This window comes from Gadus morhua, chromosome 23, assembly GCF_902167405.1.
Source record: "Gadus morhua chromosome 23, gadMor3.0, whole genome shotgun sequence".
Taxonomy (NCBI): Eukaryota; Metazoa; Chordata; class Actinopteri; order Gadiformes; family Gadidae; genus Gadus; species Gadus morhua.
The window spans coordinates 8,279,847-8,304,848 of NC_044070.1; the positions used below are offsets into that span (position 1 = coordinate 8,279,847).

General features: G+C 42.2%; 2 protein-coding genes and 1 long non-coding RNA gene across 3 annotated transcripts in view; all 3 read right to left on the reverse strand.

Annotated features, from left to right (window-relative positions):
- The window catches only part of LOC115536918 (B-cell receptor CD22-like), a 92,975-nt gene that overhangs the window by 18,805 nt on the left and 49,168 nt on the right, over positions 1 to 25,002 (reverse strand). The gene's annotated exons all lie outside the window — the stretch shown is intronic.
- On the reverse strand, positions 3,911 to 4,399 carry LOC115536942 (uncharacterized). Its single transcript, XR_003974752.1, has 2 exons — positions 4,164 to 4,399; positions 3,911 to 4,029 (listed from the first exon to the last, which is right to left on the reverse strand). It is a non-coding gene; the product is annotated as an uncharacterized LOC115536942 (long non-coding RNA).
- Positions 20,947 to 25,002, reverse strand: part of LOC115536924 (uncharacterized) — a 37,790-nt gene continuing 33,734 nt past the window's right edge. Inside the window, exons 4-7 of the mRNA XM_030348421.1 lie at positions 22,098 to 22,316; positions 21,455 to 21,835; positions 21,131 to 21,296; positions 20,947 to 21,003 (exon numbers count right to left, since the gene is read on the reverse strand). Coding sequence (XP_030204281.1) covers positions 21,262 to 21,296; positions 21,455 to 21,835; positions 22,098 to 22,316 — 635 coding nt within the window. The 3' untranslated portion in view covers positions 20,947 to 21,003; positions 21,131 to 21,261. The remainder of the gene's footprint in view (positions 21,004 to 21,130; positions 21,297 to 21,454; positions 21,836 to 22,097; positions 22,317 to 25,002) is intronic.

Below are 25,002 nucleotides of genomic sequence, written 5' to 3' on the forward strand. Positions count from 1 at the left end.
TCTCAAGTGTTTTGGAAATGAGCTGCAACAAAAAGGCCAGCCATGGATGTCATGTTAAAGAAAACAACTTTGCCCAATACATTCTCAAGGGCAACCACGATTTTGTGGACAGAGGTTTCAAATAGGGGCACAACATGAAAACATGTGCCATATGTTACAGTATTGTGAAGAAAAAATTGCACTTGCAAATACATTAAATGCCAGGTTTGCACCATATTCCTCAGAGGTAAAGAAAAATTAAATCTGTTTTAGAATGAATGCGCTGAGCAGCATGTTTTCAATTGCAGAGGTGTACCGCCTCCCATTGGAGTTCACTTAATGCTGTCATTAGGTTTGTTCTCGACAAAGCACTAGCTCTATGTATCTTTGTTTTAATTGTCATCGTTAAAAATATGCTTTAATTAATTTTTTTATTTTCATTTGATAAGATGCTGTGTAAATACATCTACTGATGCCTCTGGACACATCATCAGCGATGTGCCTGGAATCATCAGAGAGATTTATAATTGTACTGCACAACCCTGTCTCCTGGTCATCAGGGAGTCTAGTCTAAGCCACCTGGGTGGCGTGCACTAACAGACATTGCTTTATACAGTAAATTATTTCATTTTTAATGGGTTCTCGTTAATCTCACTTGTGTAGGCTTCTAATATATAGCCTCAGTTGAATATTTAAGAGTAATGAATCAGATAAGGAGGAGACATCGGACATACAATAATGAGTTCTCTTGTTGTGCTCATACCTCTCCGATTGGTCTCATGAGAGTCTCAGACCCGTCTCAAGTGCTTCTCTTTACTATAAGACATGAATGACAGAGGAAGACAATGTTGAGATCTCCTCGTTTTACACTTCTCAAATATTGATATAATAATTCATATCACAATTCAACCTCCTGTGTCTTAAAAAAGTATACTTACTCATCTCATTTTCATCTCTTTATTGCTCCACAGGGAATACATACTGGCTAAGACTATTGAAAACATAAACGTCTACTTAATGTAATGGTGTGGTATGACCACCTCAGGCAAGTTCATACAAATAAAAGATCCAATTTAAAGCACAGAGAAGTAGGAAACAGCATTGTAGGCCTACACAAGACTACCCAACATATCTCCTATTTATAGCCACATATAGGCCTACCCCAACATCAATTTGGGTCTCATTCTGTATGGTTGAGCATTTCTTTGTTATTAAAATGTGGAAAGCTATAAACAGAGGCAATTCTATGCAAAAAAATGTTTAAGTGCAGCCAGGAGATGGCTAAGATGGTAAGCTGACCAACCTAGGCAGGTATTGTCCCTTAAGACCTCACCTCACAGCAGTACATCCTGGTAACCAGCAGACGGTACCGCTAAGACCTCCCCTCACAGGTGCAGTACATCCTGGCAACCAGCAGGTGGTAGCGATGAAGCAGAGCTATATCCTCAAGAGCAAGAGGCCCTGGATAACATGTTGCCTCACTGGGGCCATCATAAGTGTAACATACACAATCAAGTCAATAAGTCAAATAAATCAGGTCATGAATGAGCTATAGTGGCAAGTATTCATTCCATGAAATTCATTTCCATAGGACATGCAGTCAGCGTATTGTCCTGTTAAACTAAATGGATGAGACACTCTACCTAGTACCACTATTTAAATCCTGCTGCCACAACTCTTTCAGTATCTGGGGTGTTTATTGACGGTGCTGTACAACTCTGAGGTTTCTGCCGCCTCTGTCTGGTCACTCTCTCTGAAAAGAAGACAGAACTTCGCTCACCCTGTGAAACAGACCAATTGGGTTGATAAAGTCTGAAAACAAGAGTCTATTTCCTCTTTAGAAATACGAAGAGAAGCTTACCCAGGGACAGCGTTTGGTCTCATAATGTTGACCACAGAATAAACGACAGCATCTGCTTGGTCTGATTGGACATTAGAGCCAACCCAACAGCGAGGAACTTCCTGGTTCTCTGAACGAGAGGTATGGATGCTGGCATAGTGATGGTCATCCTGCTCTTCTATTGGTTCTGTCTGTGCTGCAGGAGCCAAGTGATTGGTCAGAGTTGAGACGTTTTCATACAGAGGACCTGGTAGTGGCTATCGGGAGCAAGGACAGAACAATACATTTAGAATTTAGAACACTTCCTGAAGACAGTCCTGAAGGTCTTGCTTTTCTGCTTCATCTAGAGACCAATGGTGGTGACTAGTGGTCCCATCATGAAGGCTGCTGTAAGCCTCACTCACTTACTGCAAGCTTTTCACCATCTGTTGAGCTCCTAAAACCATTTTTATCTCTGAACAACATCTTAATTTAAAAAGAAAAACTAGACGTCAGTGCTTCAATTCACCAGTCTTGCCATTCTGCTCACTGGCAGAAATCTCCCCAGATCTCCCCCTGGATCTCACCCTTTAAGCAAACATGACTTTGTAAAGTTGTGACTCTTAAATCCGAGACTGATTGTTATGTCATGTCCTCGTCAATGAATGTATATTTCTGAGCAACACTTTGATGAGTCCAAGACAGCGGGCAGCAGGCAGCGGGGCTCCGGCGGGAAACAATCACCGGCAACAATCACGGGAAACCATCCCTTTCTCCTCCATGTGGCGGTTCAGTCTACTATGGCGGCTTGATGTGGAAGTGGAAGAACCAGAGATGTCCGTGAACCCGACGCAGTCGTTTGAGATTCATAATATGGTCTGGGGATCAACGCCCCGGGGCACCACACGGGTACTGTAATGTACAGTCTCTCGTAGCGATAGGGCTGGGGCGACAGAGATGGACAGTTACTCAGGAAACAACTAGAAGTCTCTTGTGTGGCCACAGGGTCTCGGTGTGGTGTGTTGTGGCCTCAGGGTATATCCCCCGTCTTACTAAAAGATGGGTTAGTAATAAATGGCTTCCTGTGTCTCACCTCCTCCACAGTATCTGGCCTTCCTCCCTGTCCACATGCTTTACTGGAGGACCTCTTTCTTGTAGAGAAGAGAACAGAGGTGAAGAAGCAACAGGACAAATGAAGGAATGTGAAACGAGAAAGATATCTTACCTCATCCAGAGGAAGACGAGGAGGAGTACGGTGGCCAGTAGGACAGCAATGGTTGGTACAGCTACTGTTGATGTCCATGATGATGATGATGATGTCACTGGAACATAGTCAGTTGATTTCAAACACCGATGGCAAAATGCAACATAAATAGGCAAACGTTTAACTGTGGGCCTCAGACTATTTAAAAGGTGTGTGTTTCTTTTAATTTAGAGATTACCTTGGATTAACAAAAAGGTAGCATTATGAAGTCCGATTGCATTATGTGCTTGGCAGTAATAGTTTCCTCCATGCTCAGATGTGATATTAGTGATGGTGTAGTTCTGTCCGGATTCTCTCACTGAGTCTTCATGTTCCCTGAACCAGGTGTAGTTAGCTGCTGGGTTAGCATCACTGCTGCAGCTCAGAGTCACTGAACTGCCCTCCTCTATTTCACCAGAGGGACTCACGGTCACTGAGGGGGTCTTTGGAGCCTCTGTTAGGAACGCAAAATAACAATATCCATCCTTAAATTATGAAACTGCAATAAGAATAATGATTGAGTAGCTTTTTTAGACACTCAAAGATGCTTTACAGTGAAGGGGGACCTCAGTAACCACCACCAGTGTGCAGCACCCACTTGGGTATACTAGTATAATAAGTGAGTCAATGTTGTTTACAGGCAAGCAGTAATACATGAATACCAGCTCTACATTTTAAAGACAAGATATAGAAAAGATGTTAACATATTAGTCCGATATTCAACTCACACTGGACATCCATGAATAGCAAGTTCGAGCTCAGTTGTCCATATTTGTTCTCTGCTTGACAGCGGTACGTTCCTCTGTCTTCAGGGCGCCTGAGGGGAAGGTATGAGGTTGACTTGGTCCCCAGAGCAGAGGTTGGTTGTCCTTGAACCAGGTGTACTCAGCTGCTGGGTTGGCATCACTGCTGCAGCTCAGAGTCACTGAACGGCCCTCCCCTATTTCACCAGAGGAACTTGATAACACAGATATGTGTTTAGGACCATCTGGAGACACATAGAAACATGTAAAATAATATGCACATTTAAATTCATGACAGTATTAATGAGAATGAAGAACCAATTGTGGTGAGGTTTGTGTTCATAATTAATGTTGAAGTTTGGGATTGTGTTTTACTCACAATTTACGTTAATAGAGATGAAAAACCATCTATCCCCTAGCTTATTCTGAGTGTCACAGCGATATCGTCCAGAGTCAGAAGATAGGATCCGCCTAAAGATGAGCTGTTGTCCCTGGTTCATGCACCTGGAGGAACCATCTCTATTAACCTTGAACCAGGTGTACTCAGCTGCTGGGTTGGCATCACTGCTGCAGCTCAGAGTCACTGAACTGCCCTCCTCTATTTGACCAGAGGGACTCACGGTCACTGAGGGGGTCTTTGGAGCGTCTGTTAACAGTTAGCATTTAATTAATTACATAAAATGCCAGTGGTTTTGGTCCATTCATTGTACGGTCCATTCATTGTACTGTACGTTGTCAGGGTATTCATAAATGCAGCTGAAGTCAACCGTTGCTCCTCTTAAAGCGCAGACATTACTAGATGAGTAAGTAACCGTCCATTCATCATTACCCTGAAGCGCTGTGAAAAAGGAAACACATCTCATTGAGAATGACCAAGACACAGAGGTTCACCTGATGAACAGATCAGAAGATACATAAAGAGATGGAGGCTGGTGGGTGGAGATGGAAACTACAGATACATGCTGACCACTGAGCTGTGAGAGGAACGTTCCAGAACATCATGTGACACCAGTGAAGTAGCCAGGGGGGTATAGAGTTCAGACCCCCCCTTAAATGCAAAATGTATTATACATATTATACTACACTAACTGAATAACATACACTAACAGTTAATGAATCATGGTAGTGTTTAGTCTCTAAAGGCCTCGGCCCTTTAGTCTATGTCCTTCTGTTTGAGCAATGCGACTATAAGCTTTGAAATTACTTAGATGTGGAGGCAAGAAATATAGAGTAGATGGGAGGAGGAGAGGAGACAAGTTGAGGACAAGGAGTTGAAGTGGGAATGTGGGCAAGGAGACAAGGTAAGGAGAGGAAAAGAGTGGAGACAAGGAAAAGGGAGGAGTAGAGACAAGAAGGAGGAGATGAGAGGAGAATAAGAGAGGAGAGCAGGAGAGGAGAGAGAGGACATGAGATATACCATATACTATTATGTGTCAATCAGAATTTTAACGTTGCAGAAGATTTCATGTCTCAATCATCATTAATAGAATAAATGGGGAAACAACGGTAGCTTTTGACATGTATGTTTTTTCCAAAAGTATGAAAGAAACTAAATAAACCCTTCGATGATGTATACAGTTTATTGTCTAGCAACCAGGAAATACCCAACAGATCTGCAATGAGTATTGTTATCCTAAAACCAATATTATCACTACAAGTGGCTGTATACAACTTGCAGTGAAGTGGTATTTTCCAAGTACTAATGAACCATAACTGAAGTATGTAATGTGGACCGTTCTCCGTTATAGTGCTCTGTAAACCAAACACAGCATTCTAGAGGGTGATTCTTTAATGTTCTATTCACTATAATTCCATCTTCAACATGCTGGGGTTTCACCCTCTCGTTCCAGTTGCTTGGTTGTCATGTTATTGAAACAGTTCAACTAAATGTTAACAACATAAATTAACCAACCTGGTACTGACAGAAGGAAAAATAGAAATCCTCTTGCTGCTGATCTTAAATTCATAGTGAGTCCTCTCTTCTCTCACTCTGTTGTTTTGGGGGATTCTTAATCACACTTGCACGTAGAAAATACAATGAAAGTAATTGCAAGGAAAAATCTCTGAGTTATATTTGTTATCAATAGAGATAAAGGTTAAAAGTTACTGTAGAGGAGGATGCTGGTCTGACATCTAGTCTGTTGATCCAGTTCATGCAGTGTGCTGAACAGAAACCAAAACATCATTGAAAGACTTCCTCCGCTTAACACCTTCACACGCAGCACAATGAACGAATGAATGCCTGGTAACTACTGCCATATAATCACCTCTAGACTTTTAGAATCTTCGGTCCTTCTCCACCTTGCTCACATGTGCATGCAGGCAGGTGAACACACATACACATACACACAGATTTACAAACACACACACAGATATGCAAGCACAAACACACACACACACAAACACGTGAATCATAGTGTTTTGTGGTTTCCCCTTAAGACTAGTCTGGTTACTTGTGAGTCTTGATTCTAAAAGGGTTGCTATCCCAAGGATATGGGGCAGCACAATTCTAGAGAATACTCATGTGTTTGCCTTTAAAGTGATGATTTATTTTTTAAATAATAGTTTCTCCTTTTTTTTCCCACATTGAAAATTTCTATCATCAGACAATCATACAGTAAAGCATCCCCAATATCCTCCCTCCCTCCCTTCTTACCTCTCTCTCCCTCCACATTCTTCAATATAAAAAAAATGAATTGGTGGCGAATCTAAAATGAGCGTCTATGATTTTCGAGTGTAGGAGCTCTATAAGTGCCTGTGGGTCAAGCTAGCCAGCCAGCCGGCCGGTAACACTTCCAGACCTCTCTCCAACCTCTCTGAGCAGACGCCGGGCGACGATGGAGAGGAATAGCACGCCAACAACTGTATGAAATGTAATCTAATGAATAAACAGGAGCAGTATGTAAGTAGTATTTTTTCTTTTAAATAGACGTTGCATATTATTATTTTTAACGGCAGCAAACAATCATCCAGCGTATTGTCCTGTTTCAACTGAATGAATGAGACACTATATTTAATCCCACTATTTAAATCCTGCTGCCGGTACTGGTTCACACACTGGGGTGTTTGTTTGACGGCGCTTACAACTCTGAGGTTTCTCCCATCTCCATCTGGTCCTGGTCCCTGAAAGAAGACAGAGGAGATATGAACTTCAGTCCCCCTGTAAAGCAGATCCATTGGGTTGATTAAGTCTCAAAACAGTCTATTTTCACCACAGAGTAAAGGACCTCATCTGTGTGGTCTGATTGGACACGGGAGCCAACCCAACAGCCACAGCGCTTCAGTCACTTCCTGATATTCTGAGAGAGAGGCGTGGCTGCTGGCATAGTGATGGCCATCCTGCTCTTCTATTGGTCCTTTCCGCGCTGCAGGAGCCACCTCATTAGTCAGAGCTGAGACGTTTACATACACAGGAACAGGAAGCTGATAGGGAGTGAGGACAGAAGAGTACATTTAGAAAACACTTTACACTTCCTGAAGACAGTCCTGAAGGTCATGTGTTTCTGGTTCATCTAGAGACCCTTGGTGGTGATTAGTGGTCCCAGCATGCAGGGTGCTGGAGGCCTCACTTCAAGTCCTTCCTGCAAGGTCTATCTTTCAACACCATCTTCATCCCATCGCCTCATCCTGTTTACTGGCAGAAGCCTCATCAGATTCCAAGTTCTTCCTCAAGATGTCACAGTAGTTCTCACACTAGATTTCCCCCTAGACCTCAGCCTAGAACTCACCCTAGATCTCACACTAGATCTCACCCTTATAGCAAACATCCCTTTGCAAGTCGTGACTCTTAAATCCTAGACTATAATAATGAATTCCACAGATGACCTGACCATGTTGCTGATGCACCATGGCAATGTGGCACAGCAAGTAACCAGGAGCTGTTCTATTAATAAAATCAAACATATGGTTTTGCTTCAGCTGGTTCACATGATGTCCCTGGAGGAGACTGGCAACTGCCCTATCATAACATTGACATGAATAAAATACGAAACAGGGCCAAGGATTTATCCCAGGGGGATCCCACAAGTCAACTCTTTGGCCATTGATACGTTTTCTCTAACCTGGCCCACCATTATCTATTGGTCAAATACCATTTAAACCTCTCTATTGATGTGCCCCTTTGCCCTGCACATTTTAAGTTAAAGTTATGATGTGTACTGTATGAAAAGCCTTGAGTTTATGAACAGGACCATTCCAGTGTAATGGTCACTAATGCTTTCCATCTTTATATCATAATAAACAAGGTAAGTGAGGCAAGTGTCATGTGTCTTCTTGAACCAGACTGTAGAAAGATATTCTGGGGATCCTGTTCTGGCTTGCTGTCATGTTCAAAAATTGTCAATAAGTTGTTAACCCAAACTGGTTGACCAATGCAAGGGTAACTACCAGAGAGCTTGTTGGAGTTTTCACATCTGTTTAAAAATCGCCAAGTAAGATACACTTTCCTGGCCTGTAAAAACATTATGGCAACATCAGATTGTGTTTGGGAAATCAATAACACACTCGTACTAAAAGGGAGGTTGTTCTAAGCAGTCAATCATATGTTTTGAAAGTTCTAAATCTAGAATCTAGGTTCTACTTCAGATTTTTCTTTATGAAAATATAGACACGTAATAAATGGCTTCCTGTGTCTCACCTCCACCACGGTTTCAGGCCTTCCTCCCTGTCACCATGCTTTGCTGGAGGCCCTCGTTCTTCTGGAGAAGAAAAAGGAGGGATGAAGAAGCAACAGGAGAAGTGAAGGAATGGAAAACAAGAGAGAATATCTGACCTCATCCAGAGGAAGACGAGGAGAAGTACAGTGGTCAGTAGGACAACGATTATTCTTACAGCTACTGTTGTTGTCAAAGGTTACAAGAGAGTGGAGACGAGGAGGAGCAGAGGTAAGGAGACAAATAGAGGAGAGCAGAAAAGGAAACGAGAGGAGGCCAGAAGAGGGCGAGGAGAGCAGGAGAGAGGGAGGAGAGAGGTAGGAAGTGACTACCATATTACTAAATCAGAATTCCAAGACAGCAGCGAAAGATTGATGTGTCATGTCTAAATCATAATTTTCTGAATAAATAGACGATTCGTTTTAACCTCTATTTTTCTCAAAAAGTCTTAAAGTGGCTTAATTAACTCTCCGATGATGTCAATAGTGGAGGTTTTCCTAGCAAACAGGAAATGCCCAACATAGCTCAATGCAAACATATATTCTTTCAAATAGGTTACTTTGATCCAAAACAAATACAGAGTCAGACTACAAGAGGCTCTATAAAACTTACAGTGAAGGGAGATTTCCAATGACTATGAACCATAACTGAAAAATATAAAGTTGACCGTTCCCTGATGTAGTGGTCTGTTTAACAAAACAGTTTTCTAGAGGGTGATTCTATAGGGTTATTTTTTATTAAATATTATTTGATCTTCAACATGCTGAGGTTTCACCCTGTCCTCGTTCCAGTTGCTTGGTTGTGATGTTATTGAAACTAAATGTTCACAATGTAAATGAACAAACCCGGTACTGACCGAAGAAAAGCTAGAAATCCTCTTGCTGCTAATCTTGAATTTATACTGAGTCCTCTCCTCTCTCACTCTGTGGTTCTCGGAGATATTTAAACACACTTGCAAGTGAATAATACCAGTACAAGTTCATACAAGGAGAAATACATCAGTTTTAAATATACAACAGTGTATTTTCAGTCATTTTCATTACTATATATCCCTCTATGATTACATTTGTAAAGCATTTGAACAAACGTTAAGAAAATACAACCTCTTGCAGTAGAAATTGAAGCTGGTCTGTGGTTCCAGTTCATCATGCACTTTTGTTCATTTGACCAAAGGAAAAGAAAAAGGACTTCATCTTAATGCAGCAGAGTTAACCTGAAGCCTGGTTACGGCCTGGAACATATTTTCACCTTTTAGACCACAATGAATGGTACCTAGTTCCATCATATTTTATCTTTTGCTATATTGTGTTCTCCGGATAAGTTTTCACATACATTATTTCCATCATCTGACATTCATAAAGTAAAGCAACCCTTTAACAAAACCGAAAATAAGGAAGATCCAACTAAACTAAATCCGTCGGCTTCCCTCTCACCAGAAGCTGGATGACCTTCAACACCCACATACCAGGACTAGGTCCATACTTTACCACATCAATGCAATTACTCTTGGAGGAGTCGGATTAATAAGGGTTTCTTTACTGTGACAAACTGGAAAGATACTGAAAGGATGACCCTAGATTGACCACAACTCCAGAGAGAAGAACACTCATGTGTTCACTAGTGAAATTATGATAAATCAGAACTCTAGATAAAATAATGTGTTCACTAGGAATTACAGACAGTTCCGTGGAGACATCATGTAATGGTTCCTAACAAATCCCTTCAAATGTGTTGTCTCTACAAAACAACCCATTGCAAAGTAAAATGAAAAATGAGATCTCCTTTCTATCACATTAACATGATCTATTTGGGCTTACTCAAGGCCAAAGAGAGATTTGGTTAACTTTCATCCATCTCAATTGTCACTCCTGAGAAATATGCATAGTTCGGTCTCGCAATGATCTTAGTGAGTTCTCTACATTTTATTTCAGGTATTTCATGTCTAAGGTCTCTCAAATTTGTCTCAACACAATACCAATATTGCTGGATGCATTTCCCCAATTATACAAATCAAATGTGATGCACGTTTTATATGATTATCAACTATGAACAACTTGCAGAATCTTTAGTTAATTTCACACAGAATTCATGTAACTTAATGTACCACATGGATCACCATCACATGCCTAAAACCTCTAAAGTATTTTGGAAATGAGCTGCAACAAAAAGGCCAGGCATAGATGTCATGTTAAAGAAAACGACTTTGCCCAATACATTCTCAAGGGCAACCACGATTTTGTGGACAGAGTTTTCAAATATGGCACATGAAAACATGTGGCATATGTTACAGTATTGTGAAGAAAAAATTTCACTTGCAAATGCATAAAATGCCAGGTTTGCACCATATTACTCAGAGGTTAAGAAAAATTCATTCCATGTAATTCATTTCATTGGACATGCAGCCAGCGTATTGTCCTGTTAAACTAAATGGATGAGACACTCTACCTAGTACCACTATTTAAATCCTGCTGCCACAACTCTTTCAATATCTGGGGTGCGTTTTGACGGTGCTGTACAACGCTGAGGTTTCTAGTTCCTCTGTCTGTTCACTCTCTCTGAAAAGAAGACAGAACTTCAGTCACCCTGTGAAACAGACCAATTGGGTTGATAAAGTCTGAAAACAAGAGTCTAATTCCTCTTTAGAAATACCAAGAGAAGCTTACCCAGGGACAGCGTTTAGTCTCTTAATGTTGACCACAGAATAAAAGACAGCATCTGCTTGGTCTGATTGGACATTAGAGCCAACCCAACAGCGAGGGACTTCCTGGTTCTCTGAACGAGAGGTATGGATGCTGGCATAGTGATTGTCCTCCTTCTCTTCTATTGGTTCTCTCTGTGCTGCAGGAGCCAAGTGATTGTTCAGAGCTGAGACGTTTACATACAGAGGACCTGGTAGTGGCTATCGGGAGTAAGGACAGAAGAATACATTTAGAAAACAGTTTATACTTCCTGAAGACAATCTTGAAGGTCTTGCTTTTCTGATTCATCTAGAGACCATTGGTGGTGACTAGTGGTCCCATCATAAAGTCTGCTGTAAGCCTCACTCACTCACTGCAAGCTTTTCACCTGATCTGTTGAGCTCCTAAAACCATTTTTATCTCTCGACGTCAGTGCTTCAATTCACCAGTCTTCCCATTCTGCTCACTGGCAGAAATCTCCCCAGATCTCCCCCTGGATCTCACCCTTTAAGCAAAAATGACTTTGTAAAGTTGTGACTCTTAAATCCGAGACTGATTGTTCTACTATTGCATGTCCAAGTCAATGAATGTATATTTCTGAGCAACACTTTGATGAGTCCAAGACAGCGGGCAGCAGGCAGCAGGGCTCCTGTGGGAAACAATCACCGGAAACAATTACGTAAAACCCTTTCTCCTCCATGTGGCGGTTCAGTCTACTACGGATTGATGTGGAAGTAGAAGAACCAGAGACGTCCGAGAACCCAACGCAGTCGTTTGAAATTCATAATATGGTCTGGGGACCACCGCCGCAGGGCACCACATGGGTACTGTAATACAAAGTCTCTCGTAGCAATAGGGCTAAGGCAACAGAGATGGACAGTTACTCAGGAAACAACTAGAAGTCTCTTGTATGGCCACAGGGTCTCGGTGTGGTGTGCTTTGGCCGCGGGGTATTTCCATTGTTTTTCTTAGTAAAGGATGGGTTAGTAATAAATGGCTTCCTGTGTCTCACCTCCTCCACAGTATCTGGCCTTCCTCCCTGTCCACATGCTTTACTCGAGGCCCTCTTTCTTCTAGAGAAGAGAACAGAGAGGTGAAGGAGCAACAGGACAAATGAAGGAATGTGAAACTAGGAAGATATCTTACCTCATCCAGAGGAAGACGAGGAGGAGTATGGTGGCCAGTAGGAAAGCAATGGTGGGTACAACTACCATTGCTGGATGTGATGATGATGATGTCACTGGAACATAGTCAGTTGATTTCAAACACTGATGGCAAAATAGGCAAATTTTTAACTGTGTGCCTCAGACTATTTAAAAGGGGTGTGTTTCTTTTAAATTAGAAATTACCTTTAATTATCAAAAAGGTGGAGTTTTGATGTCCGATTGCATTATGTGCTTGGCAGTAATAGTTTCCCCCTAGCTCAGATGTGATGTTAGTGATGGTGTAGTTCTGTCCTGTTTCCTTCACTGAGACTTCATGTTCCTTGAACCAGGTGTAGGTAGCTGCTGGGTTGGCATCACTGCTGCAGCTCAGAGTCACTGAACTGCCCTCCTCTATTTCACCAGAGGGACTCACGGTCACTGAGGGGGTCTTTGGAGCGTCTGTTATAAACACAAATGATCAGTATTTATTCAGAAGTTAAGAAAACCATGTTTAGCATTAACTGCAATGCAAATATGTTACAAAATGTTTTTTATACTGATAAACTACTACTACATTTTAATGAGTTAAATGAGTAAAAGTATTTTACAGACATACAGCAATAGATGAATACCAGTTTTACATTTTGAAGAATACTATATATAGATACGATTTTTACATATTAGACAGATATTCAACTCACACTGGACATCCATGAATATCGAGTTAGAGCTCAGATGTCCATATTTGTTCTCTGCGTGACAGCGGTACGTTCCTCTGTCTTCAGGGCGGACTGAGGGGAAGGTATGAGGTTGACTTGGTCCCCAGTGCAGAGGTTGGTTGTTCTTGAACCAGGTGTACTCAGCTGCTGGGACGGCATCACTGCTGCAGTTCAGAGTCACTGAACTGCCCTCCTCTATTTCACCAGAGGGAATCACGGTCACTGAGGGGGTCTTTGGAGGATCTGTTAACAGTTAAAATTTCATTAATTTAAAAAAATTCCGGCAGTTTAGATCCATTCATGAAAAATGACATGTAGTTCACACCCAAAAGGTAAAATTATAGGCCCATCTGGAGACGTAAAGAAACATGTAAAAACAGCATGTACATTTATATTCATGACAGTATTAATGGTAACGAACGGTTTGTGGGTTGATTGCACGATGAATTTACTGATGACTAATGTTGACAAAATTCATATATATATTTTATAACATCTGTAATATGATGTTAAATATATGTTATACTCACATATCAGAGTTATATCGATAAACTCAGATTTTGTCCTTAGCTCAGTCTGAACTAGACAGTAGTATTGTCCAGAGTCTGCAGACAGGATGCTTCTAAAGACGAGATGTGGTCCAACTCCCTGCTTCATCTCTCTGGAGGAATGAGCTGAAATAACCTTGAACCAGGTGTACTCAGCTGCTGGGTTGGCATCACTGCTGCATCTCAGAGTCACTGAACTGCCCTCCTCTATTTCACCAGAGGGACTCACAGTCACTGAGGGGGTCTTTGGAGCGTCTGTTAACAGTTACATTTCATTAACGGCATTTTGAATCCATCTACCGATAGAGTGAGGAATGTATTCAGGCTATGTGTGTGTGTTTGTGTGTGTGTGTGTGTGTGTGTGTGTGTGTGTGTGTGTGTGTGTGTGTGTGTGTGTGTGTGTGTGTGTGTGTGTGTGTGTGTGCGCATGCATGCAGGTATGTATGTATGTATGTATGTATGTATGTATGTATGTATGTATGTATGTATGTATGTATGTATGTATGTATGTATGTATGTATGTATGTATGTATGTATGTATGTATGTATGTATGCATGTATATATATATTTACATTTACATTTAGGGCATTTAGCAGACGCTTTTATCCAAAGCGAGTACATTTGTCATAAGAAGTGAAACAATATATCGCCGACTGTACAGTAAAGATGTTCATAGAACCAAGTGCAAGTACTAACAATCGCTAGGCTAACAAATTCCCCGTATACAGCAGTGATAGCAGCTACTACAGATGCTACACATCTGTAAGTATGACCTCTGTATATCTCTAGGACTGTTCATCTGATCTACTTCACGCTTGCCGTGCGTATTGCTGAGAGCTGAGGATGTGCAGTGTTGACTTATTTGGACACACAACACGTCCAACATTAACACACTTCGAGCTAAACTGTGCAGCAGCGGGGCGGGGCTTCAGGGCTCTGCAGTTCACTTGGTCACTGTACTTGGATGCTGGATACACAACCTTTATATTAGTCTGACAATAATTAGAAGTGTCTCTGTATGTCTGCATGTCCTTTATCAACTTCTCTTGTCGCGGGCGTGTTACTGAGAACACAGGAAGTGCCGTGTCGAGGGTAGTATTTTAAAGTATTTTAAAGGAGTGACGTATGATAAAGCTGCTAGCAGCAATACAGGAGGCCAAGCGATCGGCCCGTTCTGCAGAGGCTCGTTTTGAACGGGCTCTGCACTAGTTCATGGTAACATGTAGTTCTGTACCCTAAAGGGTCCATTACATCTGGTATCATGTCAGTGTACGGTGGAGGGGACTTACACACTAAAGGAGAGCGGAGACGTTCGTATCCTTCAACAGCACATGAGAAGCTGTCTCCAGACTGAATGTAGGCCCAGTAGTTCACTCGCTGTCCTACATTCTGTCCATTAATGAACCAGATGTAGGGAGGGTCACCAGCTAGACCACACATACTGTGACACTCCAGGTCTGTCCAGGTAGGACTGGTAGGGTGAGGAAAGGACACCTTCACCTGGAGGTCTGGGTGTGAGAACATGTTACAAAAAAAAAAAAAAGTGTACAATAAGAAAACACACATGCACATACACACACAAACACATATGTTTTACACACAAACACACGCACACATCTTTTGCGCACGCGCACACACACACACACACACACACACACACACACACACACACACACACACACACACACACACACACACACACACACACACACACACACACACACACACACCATAGTTTACCTGTTACAGATAACGTCACACCAGGGTCACCAGTATATTTCCCACCTGGTAGGTTTGTTATGAACCTAAACTTGTAGACAGCAGAGTCACTCTGTCTCAGGTCTTTGATTCTCAGGGTACATGTTCCATGACATCTGGACCTGGTACATCTGACCTCTCCACAGCTGGATTCAACATGAACTCTATAGTCTGTGTCGTGTTCCGGATCAACTGGCCGATACGTGTCTCCTTTAGTAAACCACAGTGTTCTGACTGTGTTAGGGCGGTACTGTACGTTGTCAGGGTATTCATAAGTGCAGCTGATGGCAACCGTTGCTCCTCTTAAAGCACAGACATTACTAGATGAGTACGTAACTCTCCAGTCACCATTACCCTGAAGCACTGTGAAAAAACAAACACATCTCATTCAGAGTGAACAAGACACAGAGGTTCATCTGATGAATAGATTAGAAGATACATCATGAGATGAAGGCTGGTGGGTGGAGATGGAAACTACAGATACATGCTGACCACTGAGCTGGGGTGGAGGGGGGGGGGGTAGTGTGTGTTATTACTAACTGAATAACACACACTAACAGTTCATGGAATAGGGTGGTGTTATGGTCTGAGTAAGGTGTGGATCCATGTGCGGAAAGAAGAGGCAGCAGACAGCCATGTGTTTGTAAAAACAAAATGACTTATATGGGGAAGTAAGTACAAACAGTACAAAAAACTGACTTTTCGCAAGAAATTGAAGGTAAGAATATTGTCTCAAATACACTATTCTTAAAAGTCTAAACTAGGATCCAAGTTCCGGCATAATACAACACGACAAACGAAGATACAGCAGGGAGTGAGGGGAGTGAAGGGAATGAATAGGCATTGACAACCTAAGCACTGCGGATGATTAGTCCATGATTGTATGGTGCCCGGTAAGGATACCACCGTGCTAGGATTTGGTAGAGCACCTATAGGTCGCTGCAGCCCCAATGCGTAACAGGGTAGTGGAGGCTACTGTGCTTAGTCTCTAGAGGCCTCGGCCCTAAAGTCTGTGTACTTCTTTTGTGGCAATGTGACCATAAGCTTCGTCATTACTCAGATGTGGAGACAAGGAATGTAGAGGAGAAGAGGAGAGGAGAAGAGGAAAGGATTGGAGGCATGGAGAGGAAGAGGGAATAGTGGTGAGAGAAGGAAGAGAGAGGAGTAGAGACGAGTAGAAGGAGAGGAGAGCATGAGAGAGCTAAGGAGATGGCCTGCATTGTCTACCTTATCAGTGGATCTGAATTCTAACATTGCAGCAGAATTCATGTCTAAATCATCATTAATAGAATAAATAGGGGTAAAACAGTAGCTTTCGATATTTAACTCATTTCAAAAGTTGAAAAGTTGAAAAAAATTAACTAATCTAACCCCATAATGTATATCGTTCAGGATCGTCTAGCAACCAGGAAAGTATTGTTATCTTAAAAACAGTACCTTCAATTCAAGAGGCTGTATACAACCTGCAACAAAGTGGTATTTTATTTATTTTATTCCGTTCTCTGTTCTCGCGGTCTGTTTAACCAAACACAGCGTTCTAGATGGTGATCTGTTCTGTTTACTACTATTCCATCTTCAACATGCTGTGGTTTCACCCTCTCCTCGTTCTAGTTGCTTGGTTGTCATGTTATTGAAACAGTTCAAAATGTTACCGATGTAAATGAACCAACCTGGTCCTGATAGAAGGAAAGCTAGAAATCCTCTTGCTGCTGATCTATTCATAGTGAGTCCTCTCCTCTCTCACTATGTTGTTCTGGGAGATATTTAAACGCACCTGAATAAAAAAAACAAATAAACAATTAAAAACGACATACAAGCAAAACTCAATGAATAAGATTCATTAACCATAGCAATACAAGTTACAAGTTAGTGTAGAGAAGGAATCTGGTCTGACTTCTAGTCTGTGGTTCCAGTTCATGCAGTTAGCTGAAAAGACACCAAACAGCATTGAAAGACTTCCTTCCTCTTCACACTATGATTCACAGAAGAAGCAAAAGAAGCCTGGTAACAGCTGGGCGTATCAAATAATCACCTTTTTAGACCACAAAGAACGGTACAAAGTTGTTTTTTGTTTGAACTTCTGCTTTTTTATAATATTGTTATTATTCTTGGTTCCTTCTGCTCCTTACTCACACATACGCAGGTAGGCAGGTAAACATGTACACACACACACACACACACACACACACACACACACACACACACACACACTTGCACCATGGTTTTTCATAGTTTTCCCTTTTGTCAAGTCTGTTGTGAGTCTTACTTCTCAAATGCTATTCCCAACACTCGTGTTCACCTTTGATTTGATGATTTTCTTTTCAAACAATACTTTCTCCTTTATTTTCACAAAGACAATTTGTATCATCAGACCATCATACAGTAAAGCATCCTCAAAACCCTCCCTAATTTCCTCCCTCGCTCCACATTGTTCAGGAAAAAAAACGAATTTGTGGTGAATAGAAAATGTACGTCAACGTTTTCGGAGTCAAGAAGCTCCATAAGCACCTGTGGAGCAAGCGGGATAGCCAACCGGCCAGTTATATATAGTTATGCAATATATATGTCAAGCAATGAAATAAAGTCAAGAAACTACAACATCGTTTGGGGTTCCAGGTCATCATGCAGTTAGCTGAACGAAATAAATGTAAAGGACAAAGAAAAAGCATCAGAATTATCATGAAGCCTGGGAACTACTCTGTCAACAGAACATTGAACACCATGTTTCGTGCATAATAGTGTTTAATAGTTTCCCCTTTGGTCATGTCAATGAGGCATAGAAGGCTGTTTTTTTATTGATAATGTAAGCATTACTTAAGATTACCTTTTTAAAACTCCAATGTGATTGGATACTTTCATATTCATGTTATCATTTGATTAATATAGCGCAATAATGGAAAAGACCATCACAGGATCACGAAACTCAAAAAATACAATTAAGAAAATGCAAAGATCCCATATTAATGATAGAGATGTAGAAAATAGCATTATACTGCACAGGAAACAAATTGCAGTAGGATATGCAGCAAACAATCAGCCAAAGTATTGTCCAGTTTCACCTGAATGAATGAGACACTATACTGAGTCCCACTATTTAAATCCTGCTGCCGCTACTGGTTCGCACTCTGGGGTGTTGATTTGACGGCGCTTACAACTCGGAGGTTCCTCCCATCTCCATCTGGTCCTGGTCCCTGAAAGAAGACAGAGGAGATATGAACTTCAGCCTCCTTGTAAAGCAGATCCATTGGGTTGATTACGTCCTTAAAGAGTCTAGTTTGACCACAGAGTAAAGGACCTCATCTGTGTGGTTTGATTGGACACGGGAGCCAGCCAACCAGCGAGGGACTTCCTGGTTCTCTGAGAGAGAGGTGTGGATGATGGCAGAGTGATAGTCATCCTGCTCTTCTATTTGTTCTCTCTGTGCTGCAGGAGCCAAGTGATTGGTCCGAGCTGAGACGTTTTCATACACAGGAACAGGAAGTAGCTGATGGGGAGTGAGTACAGAAGAGAACATTTAGAAAACACTTCCTGAATGCAGTCCTGGAGGTCATGTGTTTCTGGTTCATCAAGAGACCCTTGGTGCTGACTAGTGGTCCCACCATGCAGGCTGCTGTAGGCCTCACTTGAAGTCCTTCCTGCAACGTTTCCTCCAACTGTTGGGGTTTTGTCTTTTAACAACATCGTCATTTGCTTCTTTAAAACCAGATTAGACATCAATCATTTCCATCTTCTCATTCTGCACACTGGCAGAAGTACCTCAAGATAATAGTTTTTCCTCCAGATCTCACCCTAGCACTCATCCTGAATCTCAACCTTTTCACAAACAAACTTTTTTCACAAACAAACTTTGTCACGTTTCGATTCTCACCATTGTTTTGAGAGTTGGTTGGGCCGCATTTGGGCGCGTTGGTTGGGTCCGCACGACAAAGTTTCTCTAAAGGAATATGTAGCCCAAACAGTCGCATGGTAGATCCATAGATCTGGTAGGTCAGATGGTTTTCCACATCAGCTGAGCTACGATGCTGTCCATGATGCTGACATGGCAAATGCGGCCCAACCAACTCTGCTTTCGGATATTTTTTTTTTTTTCCAATAGCCTAGGCCAGAGTCCTGCACGGGTCCATTTTTTGAGACCCGCACCCGCGATGTCCAGCACCAGATCCGCCCCATCACCCGTGATAATATCAAAATGAAATCCGCACCCGCCGAGACCCGTTAATATTTGTCCTGTTAACCGACCCGTGCCCGCAACAAATCACACACAAGCTAAAATCATTCAAATTAATGTGCTTTATTTGTATCTTGCACTATTGGATCACGTATAGGATACCCTCTTGCGCTCCGCCTCCACAGGGGAGACGTTCCCTCCAGGGCCGATGCTCTCTCGGGGGCAACACCCTTCACTTTGACCGGCAGTGGTCTGCTTATAGGTCGGAATATGGTCGGGATGTAGCGGCCACCGATCCTTGATAGGCTGGGTACTTTATTCTTTCTTACTCACAACCGGAATTGTTCATTACTTCACTAAACTGACACGCACACTATCGCTCGCTCTCCTCGATCGTCCACTCACTTGCTGACGTCACACGCACACGCACACACACACAGTGATATGCGTAGGCCTACGAGATACTTTCTGGTGCTCACGAGAAACCCAAAAATAAATAAAAAATTGCCTCATTTCCCTTTACCATATTTTGTTTAGTGTTCGTTGTCCCCTTGTCAACCAGATCATTCCCTCACCTTACGTATCCTGCCTGCAATCACCTCATTCCCCTCACCTGTGTGTCCTTGTCTTCTTCCCACCTTTAAATCATTCCTGTATCAATCCCTCCCCATGCATACTAGGTCACCTCCTTAGTTCCCTTGTCAGATCGTTATTTTTGTCATGTTCTTGGTTCCTCTTGGTTCCCAAATGTCAATGTATTTTTCGGCCTGTTCACGGAACAGAGATTTTGAGTTTCCTTATAAAAAGCCCAGTTCGTTATTTTCCTGAGTTGTCTGCAATTGTATCTATACCTCTTTGTCTTTTGCTGCCCCGCCAGGACCCGCCTTGACACTCAGGGTATATCCCCCGTGTGTCTTAGTAAAGGATGGGTTAGTAGTAATAAATGGCTTCCTGTGTCTCACCTCCTCCACAGTATCTGGCCTTCCACCCTGTCCATATGCTTTTCTGGAGGCCCTCTTTTTTCTGGAGAAGAGAACAGAGAGATGAAGAAGAAGGCACAGGAGAAGTAAAGGAATGGAAATTAAGAAAATAAATATCACCTCATCCAGAGGAAGACGAGGAGGAGTATGGTGGCCAGTAAGACAAAAATGGTTCCCACAGCTCCTGTTGTTGTCCATGATGATGATGTCGCCCCTGGTACATAGTCAGTTGATTTCAAACACTGATGACAAACTGCGAGATAAATATGCCACTGTTTAACTGTATAGGTGTGTGTGTCTTTTAATTGAATAATTACCTTTAATGAACACTGAGGTGGAATTATGATGTCCGATTGCATTATGAGCTTGGCAGTAATAGTTTTCTTCATGCTCAGATGTGATATAAGTGATGGTGTAGTTCTGTCCTGATTCTTTCACTGGGATTTCAGGTTCCTTGAACCAGGTGTAGTTAGCTGCTGGGTTGGCATCACTGCTGCAGCTCAGTCACTGAACTGCCCTCCTTTATTTCACCAGAGGGACTCATAGTCACTGAGGGGTTCTTTGGAGCGTCTGTTAACAGTTAACATTTCATTAATTTAAAAAAATTCCGGCAGTTTGGATCCAATCATGAAAAATCGACATATAGTTCATACCCTAAAGGTAAAATTATGCCTGGGATCATGTGGAGTGGACTTACACACTATAGGAGAGCGGAGACGTTCATATCCTTCAAAAGCACATGAAAAGCTGTCTCCAGACTGAATGTAGGCCCAGTAGTTCACTCGTTGTCCTACATTCTGTCCATTCCTGAACCAGATGTATCGAGGGTCAACAGCTAGGCCACACATACTGTGACACTCCAGCTTTGCATAGGAAGGATCAGTTGGGTAAAGAAAGTACACCTTTACCTGTATATCTGAGTGAGTGAAGTTACACACAATTATATAAAAAATGTAAGATAAGACAACACCCACACATAACCATAAACACACACACACACACACTGGTAATCCAAGTTTACCTGTTACAGATAACATCACTCCAGGGTTACCAATATATTCCAAACCTAGTTGATTTGTTGTGAACATAAACTTGTAGACGGAAGAGTCACTCTGTCTCAGGTCTTTGATTCTCAGGGTACATGTTCCATGACATCTGGACCCGGTACATCTGACCTCTTCACAGCTGGATTCAACACGACCTGTGTAGTCTGCATCGTGTTCCAGATCAACTGGCTGATACTTGTCTCCTTTAGTAAACCACAGTGTTCTGACTGTGTTAGGGCGGTACTGTACGTTGTCAGGGTATTCATAAGTGCAGTTGATGTCAACCATTGCTCCTCTTAAAGCACAGACATTACTAGATGAGTAAGTAACTGTCCAGTCACCATTACCCTGAAGCCCTGGGAAAAAACAAACGCATCTCATTGAGAATAATAAAGAATTCTCATTGAGAAAATAATCGTAAAAAAGCAATAAAAAAATAAATAAATGAGCATCTGCCGGGAAAGCTGCAAGCAACAAAACAGGAGGCAAGGCCATCGGCCCTTTCAGAACAGGCCCGTTTTGAACAGGCTCTGCAGTCATTCATAGTAACCATGGTTATGTACTCTAAAAGGTCCATTACATCTGGTATCATGTCAGTGTACTGTGGAGTGAACTTACACACTAAAGGAGAGGTGACACGTTTGTATCCTTCAACGGCACATGAATAGCTCCCATCAGACTGAATATACTCCCAGTAGTTTATTCCCTGTCCTACATTCTGTCCATTCCTGATCCAGATGTAGGGAGGGTCACCAGCTAGACCACACATACTGTGACACTCCAGCTCTGCCCAGGTAGGACTGGTAGGGTAAAGAAAGGACACCTTCACCTGGAGATCTGGGTGTGAGATCAAATTACACACAATTATTCTAAATAATTAACACACACACACACACACACAGGTAATTCAAGTTTACCTGTTAAGGATAACATCAATCCAGGGTCCCCATTATATTTCCCACCTGGTAGGTTTGTTGTGAACCTAAACTTGTAGACAGCAGAGTCACTCTGTCTCAGGTCTCTGATTATCAGGGTACATGTTCCATGACATCTGGACCCGGTACAGCTGACCTCTCCACAGCTGGATTCAACACGACCTGTATAGTCTGTATCGTGTTCCAAATCAACTGGCTGATACTTGTCTCCTTTAGTAAACCACAGTGTTCTGACTGTGTTAGGGCGGTACTGTACGTTGTCAGGGTATTCATAAGTGCAGCTGATGTCAACCGTTGCTCCTCTTAAAGCGCAGACATTACTAGATGAGTACGTAACTCTCCAGTCATCATTACCCTGAAGCGCTGTGAAAAAACAAACACATCTCATTGAGAATGACCAAGACACAGAGGTTCACCTGATGAACAGACCAGAAGATGCATAAAGAGATGGAGGCTGGTGGGTCGAGATGGAAACTACGGATACATGCTGACCACTGAGCTGTGAGAGGAGCGTTCCAGAATCACAGGACACTAGTGGAGTAGCCAGGGGAGGATTCAAGATCAACCCCCCCCCCCCTGGATTCAGGAATCTAAATATAAATATAGTACATTTTTTATTTGAATCAAAAGTAAGATTGGGTTAAGTTAAAGACCGTAATTTCATAATTTGCCATTACAACAGGTCATGCCATTTATTGAAATTAGCTATGAAGACTTTATAATAAGGGTATATTAATAATTCATGATGTAACATTAGTTCATCCAGCAATAAGCATCCAGCAAACCGGTAATGAATCATGGTAGTTTAGGCTACTAGGCTGTGTTTAGTCTCTGTTGGCCTCTGCCCTATAGTCTATGTGCTTATTTTGTGGCAAAAACCATACGTTTTTTAAATTATTTAGATGTGGAGGCTAGAATATAGAGCAGAGGAGACAAGGATAGGATTGGACACTAGGGGAGGAAAGAAGGATATAAGAGTTGTGGTGAGGAGAATTCCAACATGGAATTCCAAGATTGATATTCCATGTCTAAACCGTCGTTATTAGAATAAATAGGGGACAAACAGTAACTTCTGACATTTATATTTTTCAAAAGTCCAAAAATACCTAAATGAACATGTTTGCCTAATAACAAGGAAATGGCCATCAAATCCCAAAAGCAAACATATATTCTGAAAGATAATTCACACAGTATTTTGATCTAAAACCCAGTAAAGTACTTTCTCTGCAATTGGCTGTATACAACTTGCAGTGAAGTGGCATTTTTCCATGACTAATGAACCATAACTGAAGCATAGGAAGTGGACCATTCTCTATTCTCGTGGTCTGTTTAATGAAACACAGCGTTCTAGAGGGTGATTCCTTAATGTTCTGTTTACTATAATTCTATCTCCAACATGCTGTGGTTTCACCCTCTCCTCATTCCAGTTGCTTGGTTGTCATGTTATTGAAAATGCTCAACTGAATCATCACAATGTAAATAAACCTACCTGGTGCTGACAGAAGGAAAGCTAGAAATCCTCTTGCTGCCGATATTAGAGTCATAGTGTGTCCTCTCTCTCACTCTGTTATTCTGGGAGATATTTAAACACACCTGCAGGTCAACAATGAAAAAGTTCATGCAAAGAAAATCTATGAAAGACGTGTTAAGAATTGAAATAAAGGTTAAGAAAATATAACCACTTACGATAGAAGGCGTGGCTGGTTTGACATCTGGTCTGCGGTTTCAGTTCATCATACACTTGTGTTCGGTTTGACAGAAAACAAGAAAAGACTTCCTCCTCACGCAGCAGAGTTAACCTGAAGCCTGGTAACTCATGGGCCTAGAACATATGATTACCTTTTAGACCACAATGAACAGGACCTTCATGTTTTATCTTTCAACGTCAGCGACGTTGCCACTGGTGCCACTTCTCATGGGCGTAGAGTCCGATCCTTGAGCCGCACATTCGTCCGCAGATGGAGCAAGGGAAAGCAGATGCAAGAAAGGTATCTGCTGCCCGCTCGTGTCTCTGGCTGCGCCTCTCGGAACGTCGGTCTTGGTTGGTTTGGTGAATTTGACAAACTGCAGTAGAAAAGTTACCTGCCAGGCTGGTCTGTTGAGTGCCAGAGTTTCGAGCTGTGTGAGGGAAATGTTCGCTCGCTTTAGGAGGTCCCTGGTTTAGTCCTTAAAGCGCCACTTTTGCCCTCCAGCGGATCGCTTTGCGCCCATTAGTTGGCTGCAGAGGACTTGGCGGGGCAGGCGATGTTCAGGCATGCGTAAGATTCGATCTTCCCAGGACAGACAGAGGATCTTCTGTAGGCAGCGTATATGGAAGGCCTCTAGGTTGCTGATGTGCTGGCGGTATGGGGTCCATGACTTTGCCCCATAAAGCAGAGTGGAGAGACATAGCGCGTTGTAAACAGCGACCTTGGTACTGACCTTCAGGTTACGGTTTTCAAAAACCCTGCTGCGCAGGCGTCCAAATGATGATGATGCTTTATTGATCCGGGTGTGTATTTCTGTGTAAAGGGAGCAGCATGAGGACAAAGTGGAGCCAAGGTAAGTGAAGTGATCCACTGTTTTAAGTGGAACATCGTGTGTGTGGA